At 44.3% G+C, this 23499-nt stretch overlaps 1 protein-coding gene across 4 annotated transcripts in view; it reads right to left on the bottom strand.

Annotated features, from left to right (window-relative positions):
- The window catches only part of RPGRIP1L (RPGRIP1 like), a 673080-nt gene that overhangs the window by 500318 nt on the left and 149263 nt on the right, over window positions 1–23499 (bottom strand). For all 4 annotated transcript variants that reach the window (XM_085639033.1, XM_085639032.1, XM_085639035.1 and 1 more), the window contains exons 8-9: window positions 8750–8896; window positions 427–500 (exon numbers count right to left, since the gene is read on the bottom strand). In XM_085639033.1, coding sequence (XP_085495159.1) covers window positions 427–500; window positions 8750–8896 — 221 coding nt within the window. The remainder of the gene's footprint in view (window positions 1–426; window positions 501–8749; window positions 8897–23499) is intronic.

Raw genomic sequence — 23499 nt, 5'->3', positions numbered from 1 at the left:
TGATCGATTCTGAGAAAGTGATTCAAGGAAGATGTGGCACTATTTAATACAATGTATACATCTGGAAATTGAATCTAGAACTGAGTAGTCACCATAATTCATGTGTGGTTTGGTGACATTTGAAATACAAATTTCAATTTGTAATTCCCATAAACTGAAACAGATTATGACACAAGCTTGTGACCAAGAGTTCCGATGACCATTCCATGGAAATCAACCTTACCTCTTTTATTGGTGGGCCATAGTCCATATTCTGTATGTAATACTAAATATTTCAATAAAACATCTTTAAAACCATGCATTGAAGTAGATGCAGGGGGCAGTTTTATCTATAAGGTTATCAGATATACAACTGAAAATCACTTCAAAGAAATACAGAGAATTTTAGAGGGTGGCAAGTGCTAGTGAAAATACCCATAAAATTACCTGTTATACAGCTTATCATAGTTCTCCTTCAATAGATCCCGTTCTCTTTCAAGGTCACCGACTCTTTCACAAAGCTAGAACACACAAACAGGAGAACATTACAAGTAAGACATTATTTTCAGAAGGTTGATTGGATTTTTTCAAATGTTCAATTTACAATATTGTAATTCGGTGTAATGGTACCTGAAAAATTGGAAAGCCAGGTAAAATAACTATTTAAGAGTAAAAGTTACTAAAGAATACCACCAAGGCCCTCATTGAAAGGGCCAAAGTCCCAAGGTATTACCAGATGTAGTATTATCGCAACAGTCAATATCAATACCACAGGTATCAGTAATACTGGGCAGTGATAATACCGGGGGATTCTAAATTATTCCACTAAAGGGATATATAAATTGGGGCATAATATGTCACTGCACCAATTTCTGCATGTGAACTCATAATTCTGGACATTGTTCCAAAGAGTGTCTTAAAGGTTTGACCAGGATAATGTTCCCCAGAATCCAATACCGCAGGACCTGTAATACTGTATTGGGCAGTAACTATATTTCTGCCCGCTCATAGTGAGGTGAAACTAGGTCAAGCCCCTCGTTTGTGCTTAATTCCTAAAGGAGGCTCATTCAGAATCTTTATCAATGCCATGCACAATTCTCAAAATCCTTTAAAAAGACTTGAATAGCTTTTTGGCAAAAGGTTATCATTACCACAAGCCCTGGATGACATGTTGCACATGTATCTGAAATGTTCACAAATATGTTACTCTATCACTCTATCTAGACTAAAAACAGTGATAGGTCTGAAAATGTTTAAAGTACAGTAGGTGATGGTTTCACAAAGAGCAAATGGTGCTCTGGAATCATCTGGACTCAGCTTGTACAAGCTCTCTGGCAGATCCTGATGTCAAGGACTGCTTGAACATCAAGATCAGTAAGAGCATTTAGCTAAGGAAGTCACTCTTCAAACTAAAATCTTTCAGGAGTAAAGCATTAGCTCTGACACGTGAACTTTGTTTATAGTGAAATGAGCTTAAAGACATTGGTAAAAGATTATGAGTGCTAAAGTTGCGCAAAGTGAAACAGAATATTATTCCACGAAGATATTAGTTGGCCAGAAACTTATATTTGACAGGCTATTAGCTTAGATCCATATAAAAGTGGCCTTCTGGTTGAATCTTCCATGTTAAACAAAAGACTGATTGCACTATTGACATTACAAGTTACTTTGCTTTTTAAGTGGATGTGTCACAAAAGAAGAGTACCATGCTATGACATCATCTTACTCTCTGACAAAACAGTAATATCTCTCTTTAATCTAGATCCCATAGTACTCTAAATGACCCAAGCAGAAGTTATAGTAGGGCAAAAGACTATCAAACTGTAAACAAAGCTTTATGTTAAAAAGGCATTTATGTAAAGTGGCGACCATCTTGGAATGGAGCGGCCTTACTGGAATGCTAAACATCATCCTCCTTATAAAGAACGTCACTGTACAAATGTTCAGTTTTTACTAATTTAGCAATGCAGACCTTGAGATTATCTTATATTTTTGCATTCAGGACACTTTCCTCTTTTGTGTTTTTCCATCTCGTACTACATTGTGAAGAACCCTCAACAGCTGGTGTAGTATCTGTGTGGTATGAGTCATCATCGACAGATCGTTAGGGGTGAAACTATTATTATTGCAATTTATAAAGCGCTCTGATACCCCATTGGGGTTTACCAGCACTGCAACAAAACAGGTATCTTCCCTTGCAGCTGCATTAAAACAGCCACGTCTTGAGCTTTTGGTGAAATATCGTTAGTAATGAGCAGTTTCTCAGGGAATCTGGGAGCTCGTTCCATAGTTTTGGCCCTTTGAATGTGAAGGACCGGCCTACCATGTGTGTACGTTTCACTGAAGGGACCACACAAGGATTGTTCACTGGACCGTAGCACCCGAGAAGGTTGATTCACTTTTATCAATTCTTGTATGTACTTTGGGCCCTTACCTGCTACAGCCTTATGCAAATAGCATAGGGTCTTGAATTGAATTCTTTTCCCTATTGGTAACCAATGTAGTTCCAGTAAAAGACCTGATGCAGGGTATTTTTTGGCAGCCTAACAGCAACCTTGCTGCTGAGTTCTGGACAACTTGCAGTGATTTAGTAGCAGCTTTACCTACTCCGAGATATAGAACATTCCCGTAATCCAACCTAGATATTACTAATGCCTGAATCACTGTTCTCTGGGCATGGATGCGTCCTAACCGCTAGAGCGGTCGACCTCGAAGCTGGGGAACTGGGTTTGAGTCTCGGCAATGACGGTCAACATCCTGTGATTCTGGGCAAATCACTTAATCCCCCCGTGCCGAACAAAAATGTAATGAATCTGTCCGTCTGTAATGCAACTGTGCTCATGTAAAGCACTCTGATACCCGATACGTTCTGGTCAAGTTCGCATGCTACATAAGAGAGCCCACATTTTTTTTTTTCAATTGATTGGTACCTGCCAAATAATTTTTCAAAACAATTTTAAAGTGGCAAAGCACATGGCCACTAGTTTTGTCACTTGTGGTTTCATGGACAGCTTATTGTCCACCATGATCCCCAGACTTTTAGCCTTAGATAACCGCATGGGTAGAGTACCCAAACTTTCCGGCCAGTGTTGGGGACTCCACAGGGAGGAGGTTTTGCCCAATACAAGAACCTCTGTGTTCCCTCCATTAAACTTAAGTGAGTGCATGTCAATCCGCTCCGCGACCAACCTTAGTCCGAAGTTCAAGGTCTGTGAGCTGTGTCTCTGTGCAGATGACAGTGAAAAGATGATTTGAGTGTCATCTGCATCTGGTTGGAAGCAGGCACTCTTACTCCCCCTACTTAAGAAGGCTCCTGCTGATCCTAAGATTTTAAGCAACTTTAGGCCCATCTTACTTCTTCCCACTATGGCTAATCTGGTGGAATTTTTTTTTAATAGACAGCTTACACTTTTTGGGGGGAAAAACCATTGGTTACATGAATCGCAAACAGGATTTCATCATATTTATAGCACTGAGACCACTCTTCTTGAGGTCTCTGAGCATATCAAAATTAATCTTGACCGAAATTCTTTGGTTATTATAATGCTTTTGGATCTTTCTGCGGGATTTAATATGGTCTCTCATGCTATTCTGCTTGAGAGACTTGAAGGCATAGACATTACTGATCTTGCCCTGTCATGGTTTAAATCTTTTATCAGCAATCACACAAAGACTGTTTTTCTCTCTCCCTTTACGACTGCAGAAAAGTCTTGGATTGCGGCATCCTGCAGGGTTCGGTTCTTAGCCCTACACTTTTTAATGTATACATGTTACCCTTGGCCAACGTTGTGGAGTCTTTTGGAGTTAGAGTAGTTTCCTATGCAGATGACACACAGCTGCTTTTGGCCTCTCATGAAAATGTTCCTTCATCATTGAGTTCTTTTAAATCTTGTCTTAGATCAGTTTTAAGACTGGATGAATACCAATTTCTTAAAATTGAACTCAGACAAAACAGATTATTTTTTCTTGGTACCAAATCTATCCCGGACTCTAACCTTTGGTGGCCATCAGAGATGGGAATTCCCCCCTGTCCTTCCCCTGTGGTAAGGAACTTGGGGGTCAAATTTGATGCTGAGCTCACTTTTGAACCTCAGATAAAAACATTGTACAGTTGTTGTTTTCTGCGCTTGAGATCCTTGAGACGTATGCTGCATTTTATTCCGTTGGAACAGCAAAAAACTATTATACATGCCTTGATCACTTCCAAATTGAACTACTCTAATAGTCTGTATCTTAGGCTTCATATTTTTCTTATTCAGCGTCTTCAGATTATTCAAAACACTGCTGGCCGATTGATCCTTAAAATCCCTCCCGAGGGGTCGATATTAAGTTGCTTGCGTAAGCTTCATTGGCTACCGAACAACACAAGGATCCAGGCCCTTACTTTTGCCTTTAGAATCTTCAACTCAAGGGGACCCCTGAAACTTAGATGACGGTTCAAGCTGTCCTCTGGTACCAGACGGTAACATTTATCATCATCACCACTTACGGAACTCTTTGTTTGCAACTAAGGACGTTATCTGGCTGAGAAGAAATGACGTTCATTTTCTACACGTTGTGCTGCATTTTCCTTTTCTCCTCAACATCACCATACTCTATGTACGGCTGAGAGGGCGCTTCTTTCTTTCTTGCCCCTTACCTTACAGTGCTACCTTATGTAGCATATTATTACATCTTCTACACTTTGTGTTGCGTTTTACCTGTCTTTCTCAACCGCACCATACCCCATGTGCGGTTGTGAGGTGATTTCTTACTTCCTTGCCCGTACCTTGTAACACTGTTTTATGTAGCTTTTTGTTACGTCTTCTGACACCCACAGCCTGGCCCTAAGTTTTTGACATAATGTATATATTTTTTACACTCCAGCGTGGGAGTACTATGCTGTGATTATATACAGAACACTGGCATTTTTCAGTCTACGGCATGTTCTCCATCCCCTTACCTTGATTGATCAAATATGTTTACTTTTCATCACTCTATAGCATTTTGCACATACTTAGCATGGACAGTCACTAATCTACAACCTTCTTTTAGGATTTGCACTTATACACATCTTTCTATGCAGGGTATCCTCCGAGACTAAACAGTGTTTCTCATAATCTATCTGGTGATGGTAATCTAATAGTTGTCGTTTTTATCCGTATGCCATCGCAACAATTCTGTAAGATGTTATGTATATCCTTTTGCAGCCTTGAAAAAGTCTCTGTGACGAAATGCTTGCATGTCTGTATTGGATATTAAGTCTCTGATGCAAGAAATGTGCATAACATTGGAAATAGTAAATCGCAAAAGACACAACTTTAACCTTGCAGTATGATTGTACTGGCTACACATCATAACTTTTGAACTTCTATGTGTGCTTCAGTACTTTTCTGCTCAGATGCCACATTTATGCTTGGCACATGCTAGTGAATGGGAATGAGCCCTCTGCATATATTAACCATTGGGGTAAGATTTCACAGAGCCAACCCAAACCACTTTGAGCATTTTCAAGATGGCAAATGTCCTGGACCAGGACCTGGAAGGAACTCCCCTTCACCTGCAACGAAGCCCAACACTGCACCAATTCAGAAAGGACCTCAAGACCTGGCTCTTCGAATGACCCTAACGGATCTGCTCACATCCACCACTAGCGCCTCGAGACCCTCACGGGTGAGTAGTGCGCTCTACATAACCCTGATTGATTAAAAGTCTTTGGCACACTAAATGTGGATTGTGAAGTCTGTGGGTCTGTGTGGGGAGTGTACTATGGTAATCCTAGTGTCCTCCTACATCTAACACTAAAATCCATATTGGGGCAGCCACTGTACCCACAATAAACCCAGAAGTCAGGTAGAACAAAACAGGTGCATCATAGACCAGACTGTATATATGCAAGAACTGTATCATCATCATGTTTCTGTCCTTTTAAGTGCACCCCAGGTATTAGATGTAAAATTCAGAGACAGAAGTTTGTTGGGACAAAGAAGGGCCCTTCGGCAACCAAACAGTGAATACTAAAGAGTTATCTTGACATCCTGTCTTCTGCATTTCAAGTGTGCCCCAAAATGTTATATGTAAGCCGGCAGACCTGTGGAGCAGGCTCTGACACTCAATCAGGATTTAACACTGTAATGTCAAAAAGGATGCGCACAGCCCCCACCCTACATATTCTAGGAAGTTCAGATGAGTCATTTCTGCCTACTCAGATCAAACTATTTGCTGCTGGGAGTCATTTCACCCCTATTCAAATGATAACCAGTTGCTGGGAAATGTTTGAGAGCAAATGCTAATTAGACTGCAGGAACCAAACGTAGGGAAATGGTAAGTTTCTAAAATGTAATTTTCCTTAATATTTATTTAAAATCCAACTTCATAATTGAATGGACTTTTAATAACTACTGGTTTAATTAATTTTCTAGCGAGTTACATTCTTGAGATAAAGTGTTAGGAATTGTAATCTGTATTCTGGTTTTCTACATAGGTAAGCTAGGCCTGCCACAGTGAATAATAGTTTTTGGGTGCTTGTCACTGTAAAAACAAGGTAACTTTAAACTTTTGTATGTCCTACTTTTAAATACCATGCACCCTTCTTTGAGGGCTACAAGGCCTACTTTGGGATGACTTATTAATATTTAAAAGGGAGGTTTATATCTGTCAAAAGGGTCCATTTCAAGAGGTCGTATTACAGTTTTTAAACACAGTCCGGAAACAATATAGGCCTTAAGCCATGTTTTACTCTGTCACTGTAGTGGATGGCACAATAGGTGCTGAAGTCCACTACTAGCATTTAGCCTCCAGGCCCTTGGTACATTTTGTACCTTATACTAAAAACTTCTAGGTAAGTTAAATATACCAATTAGGAATATGGCAATGCGACCATGTTTAAAGGGGAAGCACAGGCAGTTTACTACTGGTTAGCAGGGTTAAAGTGCACAGAGTTCTAAATCCAGCAGAAATATAGGGTCCAGTAAGAGCTAAAGAACACGGAGTGACCGTGCAGAAAAGGTACATTTCCTACAATTCTAATTAAAAATCATAACTGGGTCTTTGCAAACTCTTAAAAAAGAACAAATGGGCAGTATTTTTCTCTGGGAAAGGTGGCAACCCTAGCCTTAACCAATTTGTGGTTACAATAATGGGAAAACAAAGCAGCTCCAGAGCAACTCCATGGTAGCCGAAAAATTGAATGGACTGTAGGTGATCTCTTTTAAAGACATGCTGCTATCAGCCAGGTGAACCACTAGTGAGATTGCTTATCTGACATGCAATCGACTCCACGAGTTACTGGCTTCACTGTCTACCACAATGTGCGCATGTGCCCCCTCTACAAAAGGAGATATTCAGCATTTAATAATGGATGATCTCTGTGTTATTTTACAAAGATATGTGGCTCTGAGGCACGAATTTGCAAAGTCTCTGTCCAATCAGGACCATTCCCAGCAAAAAGTGGACAACAGGCTGAAGCACGAGAAGTCAGTTTGGCAGACAAACTGAACAAACATAATGTTAATCCGAACGGCTTCCCTTGAACAAATGTGGGATCATGATCATTCACTGAATCCAATCACATAACATTGAATCTTCCAAAGAGACTATAAATGAGTTTCTTATGGGTCATTGATAACCTGCCTATATCGGGGCTAACATGGCCAATCTCTTTATGCCGCAAACATTCATGGATTACTCTGGTTTAAAGGGAAGCACAAAAGAAGCCCACATTCCTGTACATCTTCAAATCTATCAACACAGAACTTGTACGATGTAGAGTCAGCAAGAAGACTTTTTGCCACCACGAACATTGCAGTAGAGAATAGAAAAATACTTCTCTGGCTGTTGAAACAGGAGCATGCAAACAAAACAAATGACAATTTAGCAAATATAAACCCGGTTATGTTACACAAAAAATGAAGCTAAAATAGCTATATTAACACATGTCTAGAATCCAGGCCTAGAGCATCTTATTAAGTTAATTAAGCTTACTGCGCAAACCTGAACTACAGTAACATGCGTCAAAGTCTCTTACACATGTAACTTTATGAAAACATATAAAAAATATGCTAACACGCAACGTGTTTTTCAACAATTTATCAGAATTTCTAACTCAGCACATCCTATTTTGACATTTCCTCTACTCTTCTGTTGTGGAGTTAACCATTATATTGTCCTTGAAAACAATCAGAAACAGAAGCAAATTATTCTTTATAATGGTTTTTGAAGTCTCCAGAGACCATTAGCTTAGTACATGAGCCAGAATGAGCCACCTGAAAATAAAGTCACTCAGCCATCTACCATGAGAAAGAACATCAACTTAAGAACCCCGGCTAGGGAGGCAGATGTTAATAATTAGATATATTGAGAGCGTCAATATTCTCTGTGTATTTATCTCTCTTTAAGTCCAACAGGCATGGCAACAGAAATTGCTTAATGGTCTAAATCAGCTCTTAAAAAACTCTTGACAAAGCTTTCCTGTAGCTGTGACACCAGAGTGCAAACTCAAAGCATATGATGGAATGGAATGTGTTGGTCACATAGGAATGGCTCTGAAACTCATCTATTTTGGAGGATGTCATTTTATCTGTGTCAGGTGTATTCTACTGAAGAATGTGTATGGCATTAGTTAGTATAGTGCATAAGCAACAAAGCTTAGAATTTTCCACCAAGCATAAGGTCTTTTGCAAACAAAAATTAAGTGACAACTAAAGACAGAGTATTTATTCAGACATGCAGTGCCACAATTTTCAGCAAAAAAGAAGAGAATATAAGTAAATGGAATATTTTATACAGGTACCTCGTCTGCTTTCCTTTCAGTAAATGTTTTTGCTTGCATCTTTTTCTCAAGCTCAAGATATTTAAAACGTTCTTCTTTAAGTAATGCATTAAGTTCGTCCACTTTTGCCAGTAAGGCATCATGGCTAGTTTTCATGGTCCTCTGAGACTGCAAGGCAAGAGATAGAACACAGAAAAATATAAAAGTACACATTTACATTGGAGATTGAGAGTCAACCTCCCCTTGCGCCTACAGCAGCTTTTCTGTAGATGCTATTGTAATCAATCTGTCCTACAAATCTCATCCAAGATACTTTGTATTTATCCTGTGGCTTTTATGACCAATGGATGGTCGAATAAAGATCTTTTGACTTGACTTGACTTGACTTAGATGACGCATACGAGTGTAAATGAGCAATATGTGCTTTGTAGTCAATGAAACAATAAACAATTCACACTTTCTTAATTTTGAAAAAAGTATTAGGTTTTTGACAACACATACTGTAAAGGATGACACATTCTTCTTAAATGACTCTTAGCTGCCCATTATTTTGCCCCTTTCAGCAATGGATATGAGGTTAAGTGTGTTTCTCTATATGCAAAATTTCACAAAGAATAGTAAATTAATTTAAAACAAACATTGGCAAATACAATAGGTTAAGCTTTAAGGTATTAATTCATGCAAAGACATGCATGCCCAAATGCACAGACTATTGATGCCCTGTCATCTAACCTGCTACAAGGCACTGGCAGTTTGGGAAATATAAATAGGACAAAGACAGAGAGCACATAGAGAGGCAGGCTGCACAGAGATATTGCACAAATAGTCTGTGTGTATTTGTGCAGGCCTGTGTTTACATACATTAGCACAATAAAGCCAGAATAACTGGCTGGGCCAATGCTTATTTTTTGTTTCTCAGTGAGGCACTCTAACTGCAAAGGGTATGCGAGACCCACAGGACTGGAGCTGCACCACAATGATGCCGCTCCACAAGGCCGTGGTTGATTGAGGGATATGCGTAGCAATTTGGGCTGGATTGTATTGGAGTAGGACCAAGGCTTATTTGCGTATGGTTGTTCCTCGTTTCTAGTGACATTGTAAGCAAAACAACTATGACCTGGAATGCAGTCCAGAGTTATTACCAGTTGCTGAGATTAGTTGAAGCATAGGCCTAGGCAAACAGTTTATGAAGAGCGTCTTGGCAAAACTAAGCAATATTTCAGAGCATCTTTACAGTAATGCATGCAAGGTGGTTCACATACCTACAAGACATACATCTTTGAAAGGAGACTGCATGGAGAAGGAAAAAGTTACTTACCTTGGGTAATGATATTTCTGGTATATACAAAACCTTTCCATAGACCCCTCAACTTATGAATACCCCCAGGTGCCAGACTAGATCTGGAAAGCTTTCTACTCATCAACAGCTCACCAGTGCGGCCAGATGATTCCAAACGATTGGGTGCACCTAGGAAGTTACGAAATTAGACTACATAGAGAGCCATCTGGTGCAGTGGTATCAATTCTTTACATTGCTTCTTCGCGTAATCAAGAAAGTGCAAACAGGAACCAAGAGCAATAAGCAACAACAGATAATGAACAGCACTAACAATTGTTGCATACTTTGGGAGCCTATTAAGAAAGGCACTTTCTCAGAAGGATGGGATGGAGGGCAGTGTGGAATCTTTGGGATGATATAAATAACCACTAGAAATATTATTATGAAAGGCATGCAGCCTTTTGTTCAGATAAATAGTTCTTCCCACAGATTCCTCAGCTTATGAATGAGTCCCAAAGCAATACCTACCTCCGGGTTGTGGGGTTGAGTACTGCAGATTAACCAAGGAATTAATGCAATACTGCCCTGGTGAAACATCCAACACTGCATCCTTGATCTGTCAGCTAGTAATGGTTAGCCAAGACATGCAGAGAAAACCAACTGGCTTGCAGGCACAAATAAGCCTCCGTTATACCTTGGGTAATTGAAGTAGATGCTGCCATGCCCTTAAGAGAATACAAAATGTCATCAGGTGGCTCTTCCTTGGCCAAGGTGTTACAAAACGTAATACAAAGAGTAACACAATGTTAAACAGTGTGCTTGATCACCGCTTTGCCATCCTCATATCCAGCAAAACCTAAGAAGAGTTGATCATCTATCGTGTCCTGTCTTGTACAGTAAATATAATAAGAGATACCACGGCTGTGGTCCAATCTGTGTAACTGCTCCTCTTCCCTGAAATGATATGTAGGAAAGAAGCGGGTAAGTGTTACAGACTGTCACATGTGGAATGCAGAAACAACTTTAGGCAACAAGGGATGTACAAGTACAGAGAAGCAGGTAGTCTGGGTAAAAAACAGTAAATAGCGCCTGAAGGGCAGGGCCTACAGATTGCGGATTCTACGTGCCATAGAGAACGCCATCAGGAATATGGTCCAAAGATTTAATAGATGAACAGAACAACTGTATATCAGTTCAATTCATGATGCCATGAGAAAGGTCAATACTAGAATTGAATCCAACTCTAGAGCAATAAATGGTGTGGGTGGACACAAATACAACAGACCTTTTACTAGTCGGGCCACAAGAGAAGGTCTGAATAAGGAGGCTGATCAAAAAGACACAAAAAGGTAGCAAGGGCATGCAAATACCAATTTACGGTAGTGACTACTCATTATTGCACAGCAAGTGAAAGTGTAGAACATCAAAAAGGCGACCCTTGAAGGGGTTCACGCCTGCAAACTCGTATTAAGAAACAAAGTTAACCCAGCAGCCGGCACGGATATACTGGTTAGCAGGTTTTAAGGCATCTAAGAGGACATTGCTACCTTAGGCAGCAGGCACAATGCCTCTAATTGAAACTGCTCAATCTCAACACATGTAGATGAAGCATCTGAGGATCGGTGTGCATTATCAGACCATCCTGTAATCACAGCAAATCTGTTCTGTGTGAGAGGTGAAGAGGGGAACAAGTGCAAGTTAAAACAGGTTGGCAAGCAAAATCCTCATCACCCAATATGGGGATATAGGAAGCAGTTCTGCAAGATCTTAATGCACCTGCTGAAGAGCCTTTGAAAGCAGAGGAATCAAAGGGCGCAGAGCTGGGCTGGCAGAAGAGAACTACCTCTTATTGAAGGTATCAAGTCTCTTGGATTCCCGATCCAGTAGAGTGGTAGGGAATGTGCTAGGATTGACTCGGGAAGTGGAGGCTTGCATCACCAAGCTCTCTGGAGTAGGGTGGTGGGTGAGGGAATTGGGTCCCCAAGAGAGGGGCGAAGAAGGCAGACAAGGCAGACAATTGTCCTGTGCACAGGAGCCCCTGTGCAGGGCTTGGACCAGGCCCGAGTAGGACATTGGTAGGGGTTTAATAAAATGGGGTTAAGAGTTCGGAGGGGGCAACTGCCGGATGAACCACCACAGTCATCCGACGTTCTTCTTGACTGACACCAAGGGGAACTGAAGGTCCAAGACCTCAGCTGCCCTCTGCACCACCATTGTGAATGGGGCAACTCCTCCGTAGCCATGGTAGGGAAAGAGAGCAGCGTCCGGAGAGGTGTCTAATCTACTGGCATTCACCAGTTCCTCATACCAGTTGTCCTCTGTGTCCTCTTTGTCATCTGGGGAATGCTGGTATACACACAGGTCATTAGATCACTCCCATTCATCACCCTCTCGATGTCTGTCAAATGAAAAGGCTCCAACTCAGAGGGCATGGTCTGGGTCGAAGCCGGAGCAGTGTCCGTAGACACCAGTTTGACTACATGTCGGAGTTGGGTATGACAATGGGGACTGCGTCAGCATGGGGCGTCGGACGTGTTGATACTGGAGTTGGAGTGGGTGCCGAGTAAGGTTGCGGTTGCCGCTGCTCCTGATCCAGCACCTGATCCAAGGGGCTCAACTGGCGACAAGGGTGAACATGCCAGTGGAAATCCAGTTGGAATAATCAGTCTTAAACCTGAGCAAGTAATGACAATAATGTTCAAGAGTTCGAAGAGTTTGATAGTCCAATTATTCTTCTTTATTTTCAAATAGTCATCAGATCCAATAGAACAGATGATTCACAGATGATTTACAGTAATTGGTACTGTGGGTTGTTACAGTCACAAACTGATGATGGTCGTAATCAAATAGATGTAGCCAACACGTGTTTCGTCATAGGGTCATCGCCCACTGACTTCCTCAGGTCTATAACATCAACAAAAATATATATGCACCCAGTAAATATTTAATTACATTAATACTGAGGTTAGTAAAATGAAAAACCGGAGAGGGCCACCTATATAAAGGTCCAGGAATTAAGAATAGTCTCCCCAGAGTAAAGAAAAAAGGTTGTATAGGAAGGTGGTGGGGAAAAGGAAAAATTGTAGCTTAATCTGTTTTGTTTCTAAAGAACTTGGATTGGTCAAATGGTAAGCCCATTCAGGTGGATTAGATGTGTCTAGAGAACACAGAAGTGAAGAGCTGTGCAAGATGGTAACAGAGGCGCTTTTGGATCTCGCAACATAGTCTGAGGTATCCAGTCTAGACTGGATTAGTTGTCATGCAGCAGCTTAACCGTCCCACAGGAGCTCTTTGAAGTATGGCTGCAAATATTCTGGCAGGTTTGGCACTACCATGCTGACAGCATCACATAGGATATGAGAGTACCACCCAGGAGGCAGAATGCACTGAGTGACTTTAAAGCCAGGCTGCCTGCTGAAAATAATTTCTTACTAAAGGCCTCCAAACTCCTAGATTATCTATCAGCAGGAGCTGTGGGAAATGCCCCAGGAGCCTGCTTAGTAGTGCATGAAGCTTGAATAGCTAGACTCTCTAGTGAAGGATGAGAAGTAAGAGAAGATGGGTGAAGGGCAATATCATCTGACTACAATCCTGCTGACTGTTGTAGAAGTGGTGGAATTTTCACAGGCTGTCCAAATAAAGTACAGGAGGGCATTGTTGAAGGGGAGAAATTGCTCTGAATCTTATGTGAAAAGCTGAAGGATCACTGTAAGGATGTTCAACTTTGTCTCAACAGAGGGCAAAGGAAGTTCAAGCACCTCCACTAATATGGTAATATATGAGTAATACAGGATAAAATCCAGCAACCAGAGGCCAATAGTAGGGTCCAAACTAAGCTCCTGAGAGGTATCAATGCCACTAACATCAACAGAACCAGAATTGGTGCTGTTCAAGTCACTGGCATAGAGGGCAAGGACAAAAAGGGAGAAAATGGCATGAAGGGCAAGCCCGTCGACGGAAAGACACCCGACACACCCAACGGTCTAGAAGGAACCATAAATCCTCTGAAGAGATCACACATCGCTTTGAGGAAACAGGTAAGGTCTGATTCCGGAGTGTGGAACTTTAGAAAGGCCTAAGGCCGTAGCGATGGATTTGGCCCCATCCAGGACCTTGGATGTTGGCATTGGATCGCTAAGAGCCACAGCCGCCAGGCCTAAGTGGATTGGATCTTCGACTGATTCTGGCTCCAAAGGCAAATCCTCCGTAGCAAGGGCTTATTTTGGAGACTCACCTTTGGAGTGGTACTCAGAATATTCCCCATGTCTCCCTTAGACTTGTACTTCTTCCACAATCTCGAGGAGGAAGACTCTATTGATCTTGATCGGCATGATTTATGGAGTTGGGTGTCCTCAAGGGCTCTGGCATGAAGAGCTTGGCTTCCTGCTCTTTAAAGGCCTTAGTATGCATGCTCTGAAAGGAATTGTTGGCTTTGGTATCGTGGTGAGAGCCAAGGAACCAGATGGAATTGTCATGAGTTTCTACAATGGGCATATCTCCATTACATCTAACATAAGCTTTAAACCCTGAACATTTAAGGAGTGACATGGTTATCTCTACACCAAAATGTTTTGAAGTAAAATCTCTAGGAGAAATCTCCACAGAGTGAGCTCCAGGTCTATGTCAAAGGCTTGGAAAAAAGGGAAATTACCTCACACAGCTGGAAGGGGCACGCTTTATAGCTCCAATGGCGTTGATTCTGGTGTCGACATTGAGCAGCCGTTACCCACTGATGTGGGAGGGCTATGAAAAGATTTCGGATCCAGTCGGCACCTGGGCATAGAAGTATCTAGAGAAGCTATATATGAATTGATATTACCATATACATCCCAGACGAACCCTTCACAACTTAGCTGGTGATAGAAAGTAATATGCTGGTTGGGCTGTTCCGTAACTGTGGGCTGTAAAGTGTAGATTGTACTTGAAGGTGAAATTATCATTCTAGTAGCCTACTCTAAGAATGATGTAGTTATCTTGGAATTAGCCATGTATTCAAATCTCATCTGAAGCATATAATCTCATCAGTGCTTCAAACCATGGCTGGTATTGCATTCCAGAGCTTGGCAGCCAGTACTGAGAAAGCAGCGCCCTCTATAGATCTCTTATAGTAAGGTGGCATCACAATCTGTGATGTAAGCTAGGAGTGCAGTGTCCTGTTTAGTTTGTAAAGCTTGAATTTAACATGTAAGTATAGTAGTCTCTTTCATTAGAAGGCTCTTTGGACAATGTACATTGTTTGAACATTGCTCTTCTAGCTATAGGTAGCCAGTAGAATGACTGCAGAACTGAGATCATGCATTCTCTTCAGTAAAAGCGGAGGAGTCCACAGGCACCATTTTGAATTAGTTGTATTTTTGTATGATGAACTGGGTACCCCGAGGTACAGGCTGTTGGCAAAGTCAAGCTTGAAGCTTATGAGTGTGAGGATACCTTGTAGCATTTTTGGTATTTATGGGTGGGAACATGTGACACAGTGCTTTAATTATGTATAAGGCTCTATGTTACCATGTTGATATGCAGCATTAAAGATCGATCTGGATCAATTTTTCCTCCTAGGTTTCTTACTTCTTTTGAAGTTGCTGCAAGTGCTTCAAACTCCTTGGGCCATATGGCAATATGCTGGTATTTTTGCCACTGTCTGCATGGCATGATCTCTATCTTTTTTCATTTTTATTTATTGGGATTTTATCACATAAATGCAAACAAATACAAAGGAATAAAGAAAGATTTTAGCATCACAGACAAATCTCAGCTTAAAGTGTACCATCATCTAGCAGTAGATATGCATCATTTTACTATAGTGTCTGTGTAAACCCAATCACTTTTAAGGTTTCTATATCATACTAAACAAATAAATTGATAAGGGGTCTGATCTGTTTCTGAGTTGTGATGGCTCTGGAAGTTCCTCAGCATATATCTCCAAATGTTCTCTACAGTAGACAAGATCTGAAATCCAATGCTGGTCGTGGGCATTTTCCTTTCACCGCAGCATATTGCCACTCTTCTTTTGACAAACGGTGTAATTGTCGCAGATTTGCACATTGCAGGTTGCACTTCCTTAACAAAGTCTAGAAGACATGTACATGGTTGCGGTACTATTTTTTCGAGAAGTAGGTCAGACAGGGCTTCAGCGATCATTCTTCAGTATTGATATAATTGGGGTCATTCCCATTTCAAATGTATAACATGTGCCTCTATTGCCCCACATCGAACACATCATGCATCCTCTTTTAACCCATACCGATATAGTTTTGCAGGGGTATGGTACATTTATGTAGGTATTTGAAGTATATAATATGCAGATTACAGTTAGAAGTCAACATACCAACTTGGGAACAACTAAATGTCCAATCCACTTGTGTCAACAGTGGGTTTAGTAGCTTATTTCACCTTTGTAATATTTTATCTGTCGTTATTGGACCATTAGTCTGCACAGACATGTAGCGCTTAGTTGTGAGCCATTTACGTGTAGTGGTAGTCAGCAGTGTGTGTAATGAGCGTAGAGTTGAAAGTTAATTTGGGAACTGAGGGAACGTTGCCCTTAAGGAGCCTTAGGAGCCGGTAATATGTGAAGGTTAGTAGTGGGGTGTGATGTTGTGCTTGAGATATATCGTGGAACCTAATAAACGTCCCTTGCAAGTAGATGTCTTTCATGTGTCCGAAAGAGGCTATGCTTCATTGGGAGGAACACATAGCACAAGTTACTTACTTGTGTAACAATATATCTGTAAGAGACATTAGTTAGAGATAGATTCCTTACCTTAGAATATCCCGAGGCGTCAGACTGGATCTGGAAAGTTTTCATCAGCAGTACCCCCGCGCGTCGGTAGGCATCGTCGTATGACTCCACGTACGTCGCTGGCGTCGTAGCCGCCGAGATTACGTCATTTGCACCCTAGAGAACAGTTCGCAGAACGGGGAGGAAGGGCGGGCGGTAAGGAATCTATCACTAACTAATGTCTCTTACAGATTGAATATGCTACTTACCAGTATGCATCTGTTCTTGGCATGTAGGGCTGCTGACATTCATATCTGTGCATAGATCGCCGCCTAGTGTTGGGTCCGGATGTTTGCACGTTGTTGTCCTGGAAGAGTCTTCGAGGTATCCTGGGATAGGTGACTCCTCCCCTGGACTACAGTGCGCATGGGCATCCTCTCCATCCTCAGATTGTTTTTCGCCATTGTGGCAGTGATGGAGTAGATACAGAAAAGTGATGACCATGCTTACAGTAATTCTGAGAGCTGCAGCTGCTACAGGCGCCGGGGAGGAGGGAGGGCGATATGAATGTCAGCAGCCCTACATGCCAAGAACAGATGCATACTGGTAAGTAGCATATTCAGTTCGAGGCATGTGGGCTGCTGAATTCATATCTGTGCATAGAATGTATAGCAGTGCCCTCTATTAGCGGCGGCCACCAGTGCCAGCTGCAGCGGTCTGAAAAAGGGTTTTGAGAACAGCCTGTCCTACAGCTGCCTGCTGTTTTGATTGCACATCTACACAATAGTGTTTGGTAAATGTGTGTGTGGTGGACCAGGTGGCTGCTCTACATATATCATGCAGGGGAATATTTCCTAGAAAAGCCATGGAGGCCCCTAACTTACGTGTTGAGTGGGCTCGTGGGGGAATAGTTAATGTGCGTTTTGCCTTTTGATAACAAATTTGAATACACTTAACTATCCATCTGGCTATCCCTGCTTTGGAGATGGTGTTACCCTTGTGGTGTGGGGCAAAGGCAACGAACAGTTGTTTTGTCTTCCTAAAGGGTTTAGTTCTGTCGATGTAGTACATGAGGGCCCTCCTTACGTCTAGTGTATGGAGTGCTCGTTCCGCGACAGTTTGTGGGTTTTGGAAGAAAACGGGCAGTTCAATAGTTTGATTCATGTGGAACTGCGAGATTACCTTGGGCATGAATTTGGGGTTGGTACGTAGTACGACCCTGTTGGCGTGAACCTGTATAAATGGCTCTTGAACTGTTAGTGCCTGGAGTTCACTAACCCTTCTTAAAGAAGTGATTGCTACCAGGAAAGCTACTTTCCAGGTGAGGAATTGAATCTCGCATGAGTGTAGAGGTTCAAAGGGTGGACCCATCAGGCGTGTGAGGACCAGGTTGAGGTTCCACATTGGAGCCGGTGGGTGGCTTGGTGAAATGACTCGTTTGAGTCCTTCCAAGAATGCTTTGATGGCAGGCACTCTGAATAGTGAGAGGTGCTGCCTGGTTTGCAGATAGGCTGAGATTGCGGTCAAATGGACACGTATAGAGGTGTACGCCAGATTGCATCGGTATAGGTGTAAGAGGTAACAAATGATGTTTTGGATGGATGCGTCCAGCGGGTTAATGTCATTATTACTGCAATAAATGACGAACCTTTTCCATTTGGCTGCATAGCAAGCTCTTGTAGTGGGTCTCCTGGCCTCCTTGATGATGTCCATACAGTCAGGTGGCAGGTTGAGGTAGCCAAACTCTAGGACTTCAGGAGCCAGATTGCCAGGTTCAGCTGTTGCGGATCTGGGTGCTGAATCTCTCCATGGTTCTGCATCAAATGCGCGGGTTTGATACGCAGCCTTTGATGCGGCACCACGGAAAGTTCGAGGAAGGTGGTATACCATGGCTGGCGTGCCCAGGTAGGAGCAACTAGGACGAGTGTCAGGGAGTGTTGTCTGAGTTTGCGAGCCACCAGCGGTATCAACGGCGCTGGGGGAAAAGCGTACGCAAATCTGCCGGACCAGTTCATCCATATCGCATTGCCCTGCGACTGCGGATGTGGGAACCTGGCGGCAAAGCTTTGGCATTTTGCGTTTTCGCTTGTGGCGAAGAGGTCTATCTCTGGATGACCCCACTGCTGGAAGTACGGTTGGAGTACTGATGGGTGTAACTCCCACTCGTGCATCTGGTGGCTGTGTCTGCTGAGCAGATCCGCCATCTGGTTGTCCTTGCCCGGGAGGTGCTCTGCCATAAGGAACATGTTCCTCTGAATGGCCCACTTCCACATGCTCTGAGCCAGATGAGACAACTGTGGAGAGTGTGTTCCTCCCTGCTTCTGTATGTAGTACATGGCAGTCATGTTGTCCGTCCGGATCAACACGACTTTGTTGCACAGATGTACTTTGAATGCCTTCATGGCCAGGAAGATTGCCATCAGTTCCAGAAGGTTGATGTGCATCTTCTTCTGTTGTGTCGTCCATAGTCCCTGCACTGTGTAGTGGAGTACATGAGCTCCCCATCCCTGGAGAGACGCGTCCGCTGTCAGTACTATTTGTGGAACAGGCTCTTGGAACGGTCGGCCCTTGCAAAGGTTTTGAGGATTCCACCAATGCAGAGAGTTGTATGCCCGACCGCTCACCAACACTAGGTCTTTCAACTGTCCTTGAGCCTGATTCCACTGACGTGCTAAGCACTCCTGAAGCGGGCGCATATGTAATCTCGCGTGTGGGACTATGAAAATGCAGGAGGCCATCATGCCTATCAACTGCATGAACACTCGTGCTGGAAGTGAGTGTTGGGGTTTGAACCTGGAGATCAGCATTTGCATGCTGTTGATCCTCACTAAATTTGGCTGAGCTGTGGCCGCCAGAGTGTCTATAGTCGCACCTAGGTACTGTTGTACGTGTGCGGGCTGGAGATGGGATTTTGGGTAATTTAGTGAGAACCCCAGACTGTGAAGGAGGTGAATGGTGCGGGACATGTGGCTGGCACATTGCTGGGCTGACTTCGCTTGAACGAGCCAGTCGTCCAGGTAAGGGTAGACGTGTATGTGCTGCCTCCGTAGATGTGCCGCCACAGTAGCTAGGCACTTTGTAAACACCCTTGGTGCCGTTGTCACGCCGAAGGGAAGGACTCTGAATTGGTAGTGCTGTCCTTGAACAGTGAACCTGAGGTATTTTTTGTGTGATGGGTGAATGGGTATGTGGAAATACGCATCCTTGAGGTCTAGTGTGGCTAGAAAGTCTCCCTGCTTGAGCAGCGGGAGGACTTGCTGGAGAGTGAGCATGTGAAAATGCTCGGAAAGAATGTATCTGTTTAGGGGTCTCAGGTCTAATATAGGTCTGAGTGACCCGTCCTTCTTCGGTATTAAAAAGTACAGGGAGTACACCCCCGTACTTTGCTCGTGGACGGGTACGACCTCTATTGCGCCTTTTAGAAGCATGCTTTGCACCTCCTGCTGTAAGAGCGTTAAGTGCTCTGAGGACATAGGACGGTTTCTTGGAGGAATTGTGGGTGGAGTGGAGGTTAGCTCTAGACAGTAACCGTATTTGACAATATCTTTGACCCACCTGTCCGTGGTGATGGAGTTCCACGTGGACAGGAAGCTTTGTAGCCTTCCCCCGACAGGTGTTATGTGGTCGGGAGGAAGGGAGAGGGCGTCACTGCTTGTTCTTGGGGGAGGACCTGGTGTTGCCGTAGCCGCGTCCTCTTCCCTTTGTACTGGAGCCACGATATCCACCCCGGGTGTTTTTATCATAGGTGGTTTGTGTATTGCCCTTGTTGTATGTCTGCTGTGACCCCTGTCCTCTACCTGCTCCTCTATTTCCGGGGCGACGAAAGGAGCTGCTCCGAAAGGACTGAGTCTGGAGAGCCCCCATGGACTTTGCGGTGTCCGTGTCCTTTTTTATTTTCTCAAGCGTGGTGTCAACCTCCGGTCCGAATAAATAGTCGGGGTTGACAGGCTGGTTGAGTATATTATTTTGCACCTCCGGTTTGAATCCGGAGATTCGCAACCAGGCATGTCGTCGCAGCATGACGCTTGTGTTAATGGCCCTGGCAGACGTGTCTGCGGCATCTAGTGCACACTTGATGGAAGCATTTGTGAGTAGCTGTCCCTCTCTGATAAGAATTTCTGCACCTTCTTTGTACTGGTCAGGGAGATGTTGGAGTAGTTGTTCCAATGTGTCATAGTGCGCTCTATCGTAGCGAGCGAGGAGCGCTTGAGTGTTGGCTATGCGCCATATGTTGGCAGCCTGGGCGGCAACTCGCTTGCCGGAGGTCTCTAGCACCTTGGACTCTTTGTCCGGGGGAGGAGCGTCACCTGTCGTCTGTGAGTGTGCCCTCTCGCGAGCATTCGCTACGACAATGGAGTCTAGTGGTAATTGGCCTCTGATGTAAGTAGGGTCCCCAGGCGCCGATCTGTATTTCTTATCGATCCTGGGGTTTATCACTCGTGCCCTGGTGGGTTCTTTGAAGATGTCCTTGGCTGGTTTGAGGACCCCTTTCAATATGGGCAGAGTTTTTACATGTCTTTCTGAGGATGCGAAGGTGTCCATAAGAAAGTCGTCCTCGATGGTGTCAGAGTGAAGCTGCACTCCATGATTATTTGCGGCACGTTCGATAAGAGCGTTGAACGCTGCAGTGTCCTCTGTGGGAGATGTTTTCGCCCCATAGAGTTGTGGGTCCTGTGCATCTAGAGGTGCACCTGGATCTACAGGGTCGCCCCAAGTTTGATCAGGGTCCTGTTGGTAATCAGGGTCTATGTCTCCATGGTAGGGAACTTGGTCATCCATGTAATCCCCCAACACATCCGTGTCGGAGTGTGTGGGAGAGTATGATTGCGGATCTTGGTAGGGCGAGTGGTAAGATTCGCTTAGGAGAGGTTCTGAGTCCACAGGCAGCTTCCTTTTCAGTGGGATCCGGAAAGGGTCCAAAGGTGGCTCCGAAGTTATCCTCCGTTCGTGGATAACCATCCTGCCGGTGATGGCGTCGATGACATGTGACGGAGACGCCTCAGCAGGTGTAGTCGTGGTGTGGGCGACCCGTGTCCTGAGTTGGAATATTTTTGGGATCGTGGACGGAGGCAGGCCAAAAGTAATGTTGGCTGGCGCCGAAGAGGCTGCTGGAGCTTTTATTGGGCCGGAGCCCGACGTGTCCTGGAGGACCGTTTTGGTTTTGCTGCTTTGTGCTGCACCAGGTCGCACTTGGAGCGTCTTTGAGGCTTTCGCGCCGACCAGGTCTGTCGAGGCGGTCGTCGACTTTTTCGGCGCCGGCGGGTCATCGAGTCGAGGGGCGGGAATGGCCGTCGAAGTTTTCGATGCATGAGGCTTCGGTGTTGCCGTGGAAGCGATGTGAGACGCAGCCGGCAGTGTGACCTTTGGTGTCGGAGTCGATGGCGTCGACGCCGGGAACCGATCAGGTTTGTTGGCACCGAAGGCCTTTTTCCGCATGCCGACTCCGACGTCGGCCGCTTCAAGTTCGGCACCGAAGTCTGGCTTGGTGCGCTCGGTGCCGACGCGCTTCGCTGGCGTCGAAGGTGTGGAAGGCCTCGATCCGACCAGCGCCACTTTTGGTTTCGGTTTCGATTGAACCAGTGCAGCTTTCGGTTTCGGTTTGGAAGAAGGGAAACCAGCCGGTTTAGGTAATAATGGCTGCCGCTGAACGTCCGAGGCCGGGCCCGAGGGCGGGGCCGAAGAACTGCGGGATAGGTCTCGGGTAAGGCCCGAAGGCGATCCCTCGACCGAAGCCATAGACTGTGGCACTGGGCTCTCTTCAGTCTGAACGGGTAGGCCTTGCTCGTCATTGGAGCTACTCTCTTCGGCCCCTAAGGCCTCATCGTAGTCTCCTACCTCGGTGTCGTCTTCATCTCTGCGAAAGAGTGATTCGTCGACGTCGTTCGATCCGGAGTCATGTTCGGAAACGGGACTGGAGGGTAGGATCTCCAATTCTTCGACATCTTCGGTCTCGGCGTTGAAGATGTCTGCCGGGGCCGGTGCCGCGTGCTGCGCTTCGAGTCTTGCCGCTCGTCGAGTCCGTAGAGTCTTCTTGGAACGGAACCGGGCACAGGCCATGCATGTCGATTCGTCGTGATCGACGTCGATGTGGGGATATTTCGCATTGCATACCGGACATCTTTTGAACGGTGTCCTCGATTCCATCGTCGATGTCGTCGATGGGCAGGTAAGAAGCGAAAAGTCGGTGCTGAAAGTTGTTAAACTAACAAAGGAGTATCGAAACCGATCGAGAAAACAGTACCGACGCGAACTAAAGGCCTTTTGGCCTCGATAAAATTTTTCCTAACTTGAGCTAAGATAGCACATCCGAACCCAATGGCGGAAAAAAACAATCTGAGGATGGAGAGGATGCCCATGCGCACTGTAGTCCAGGGGAGGAGTCACCTATCCCAGGATACCTCGAAGACTCTTCCAGGACAACAACGTGCAAACATCCGGATCCAACACTAGGCGGCGATCTATGCACAGATATGAATTCAGCAGCCCACATGCCTCGAACATAACATTACACAAGTAAGTAACTTGTGCATCTGAAAGAGACACGTTAGTGATAGATTCCGTACCTTAGAATACATACCCAAGCAATACCAACCCCGGTGGTGGGTCTGCGAAGTGAGATTACACCAGAAAGTCATGGAGAACTGAACGGCCAAAGAAGCCGTCTCTCCGGACCTGACTGTCAAGGCAATAGTGCTTAGTGAAAGTATGCAATGAGGCCCAAGTGGCCGCCTGACAGATGTCTTGCAGGGGGACACCAAGTCCCAATGCTGTGGT

Source organism: Triturus cristatus, chromosome 12 (assembly GCF_964204655.1).
Source record: "Triturus cristatus chromosome 12, aTriCri1.1, whole genome shotgun sequence".
In the NCBI taxonomy this organism is placed as follows: Eukaryota; Metazoa; Chordata; class Amphibia; order Caudata; family Salamandridae; genus Triturus; species Triturus cristatus.
Note: the sequence above shows the minus strand (reverse complement) of the source record. Positions and strands in the feature narration are given on the sequence as shown.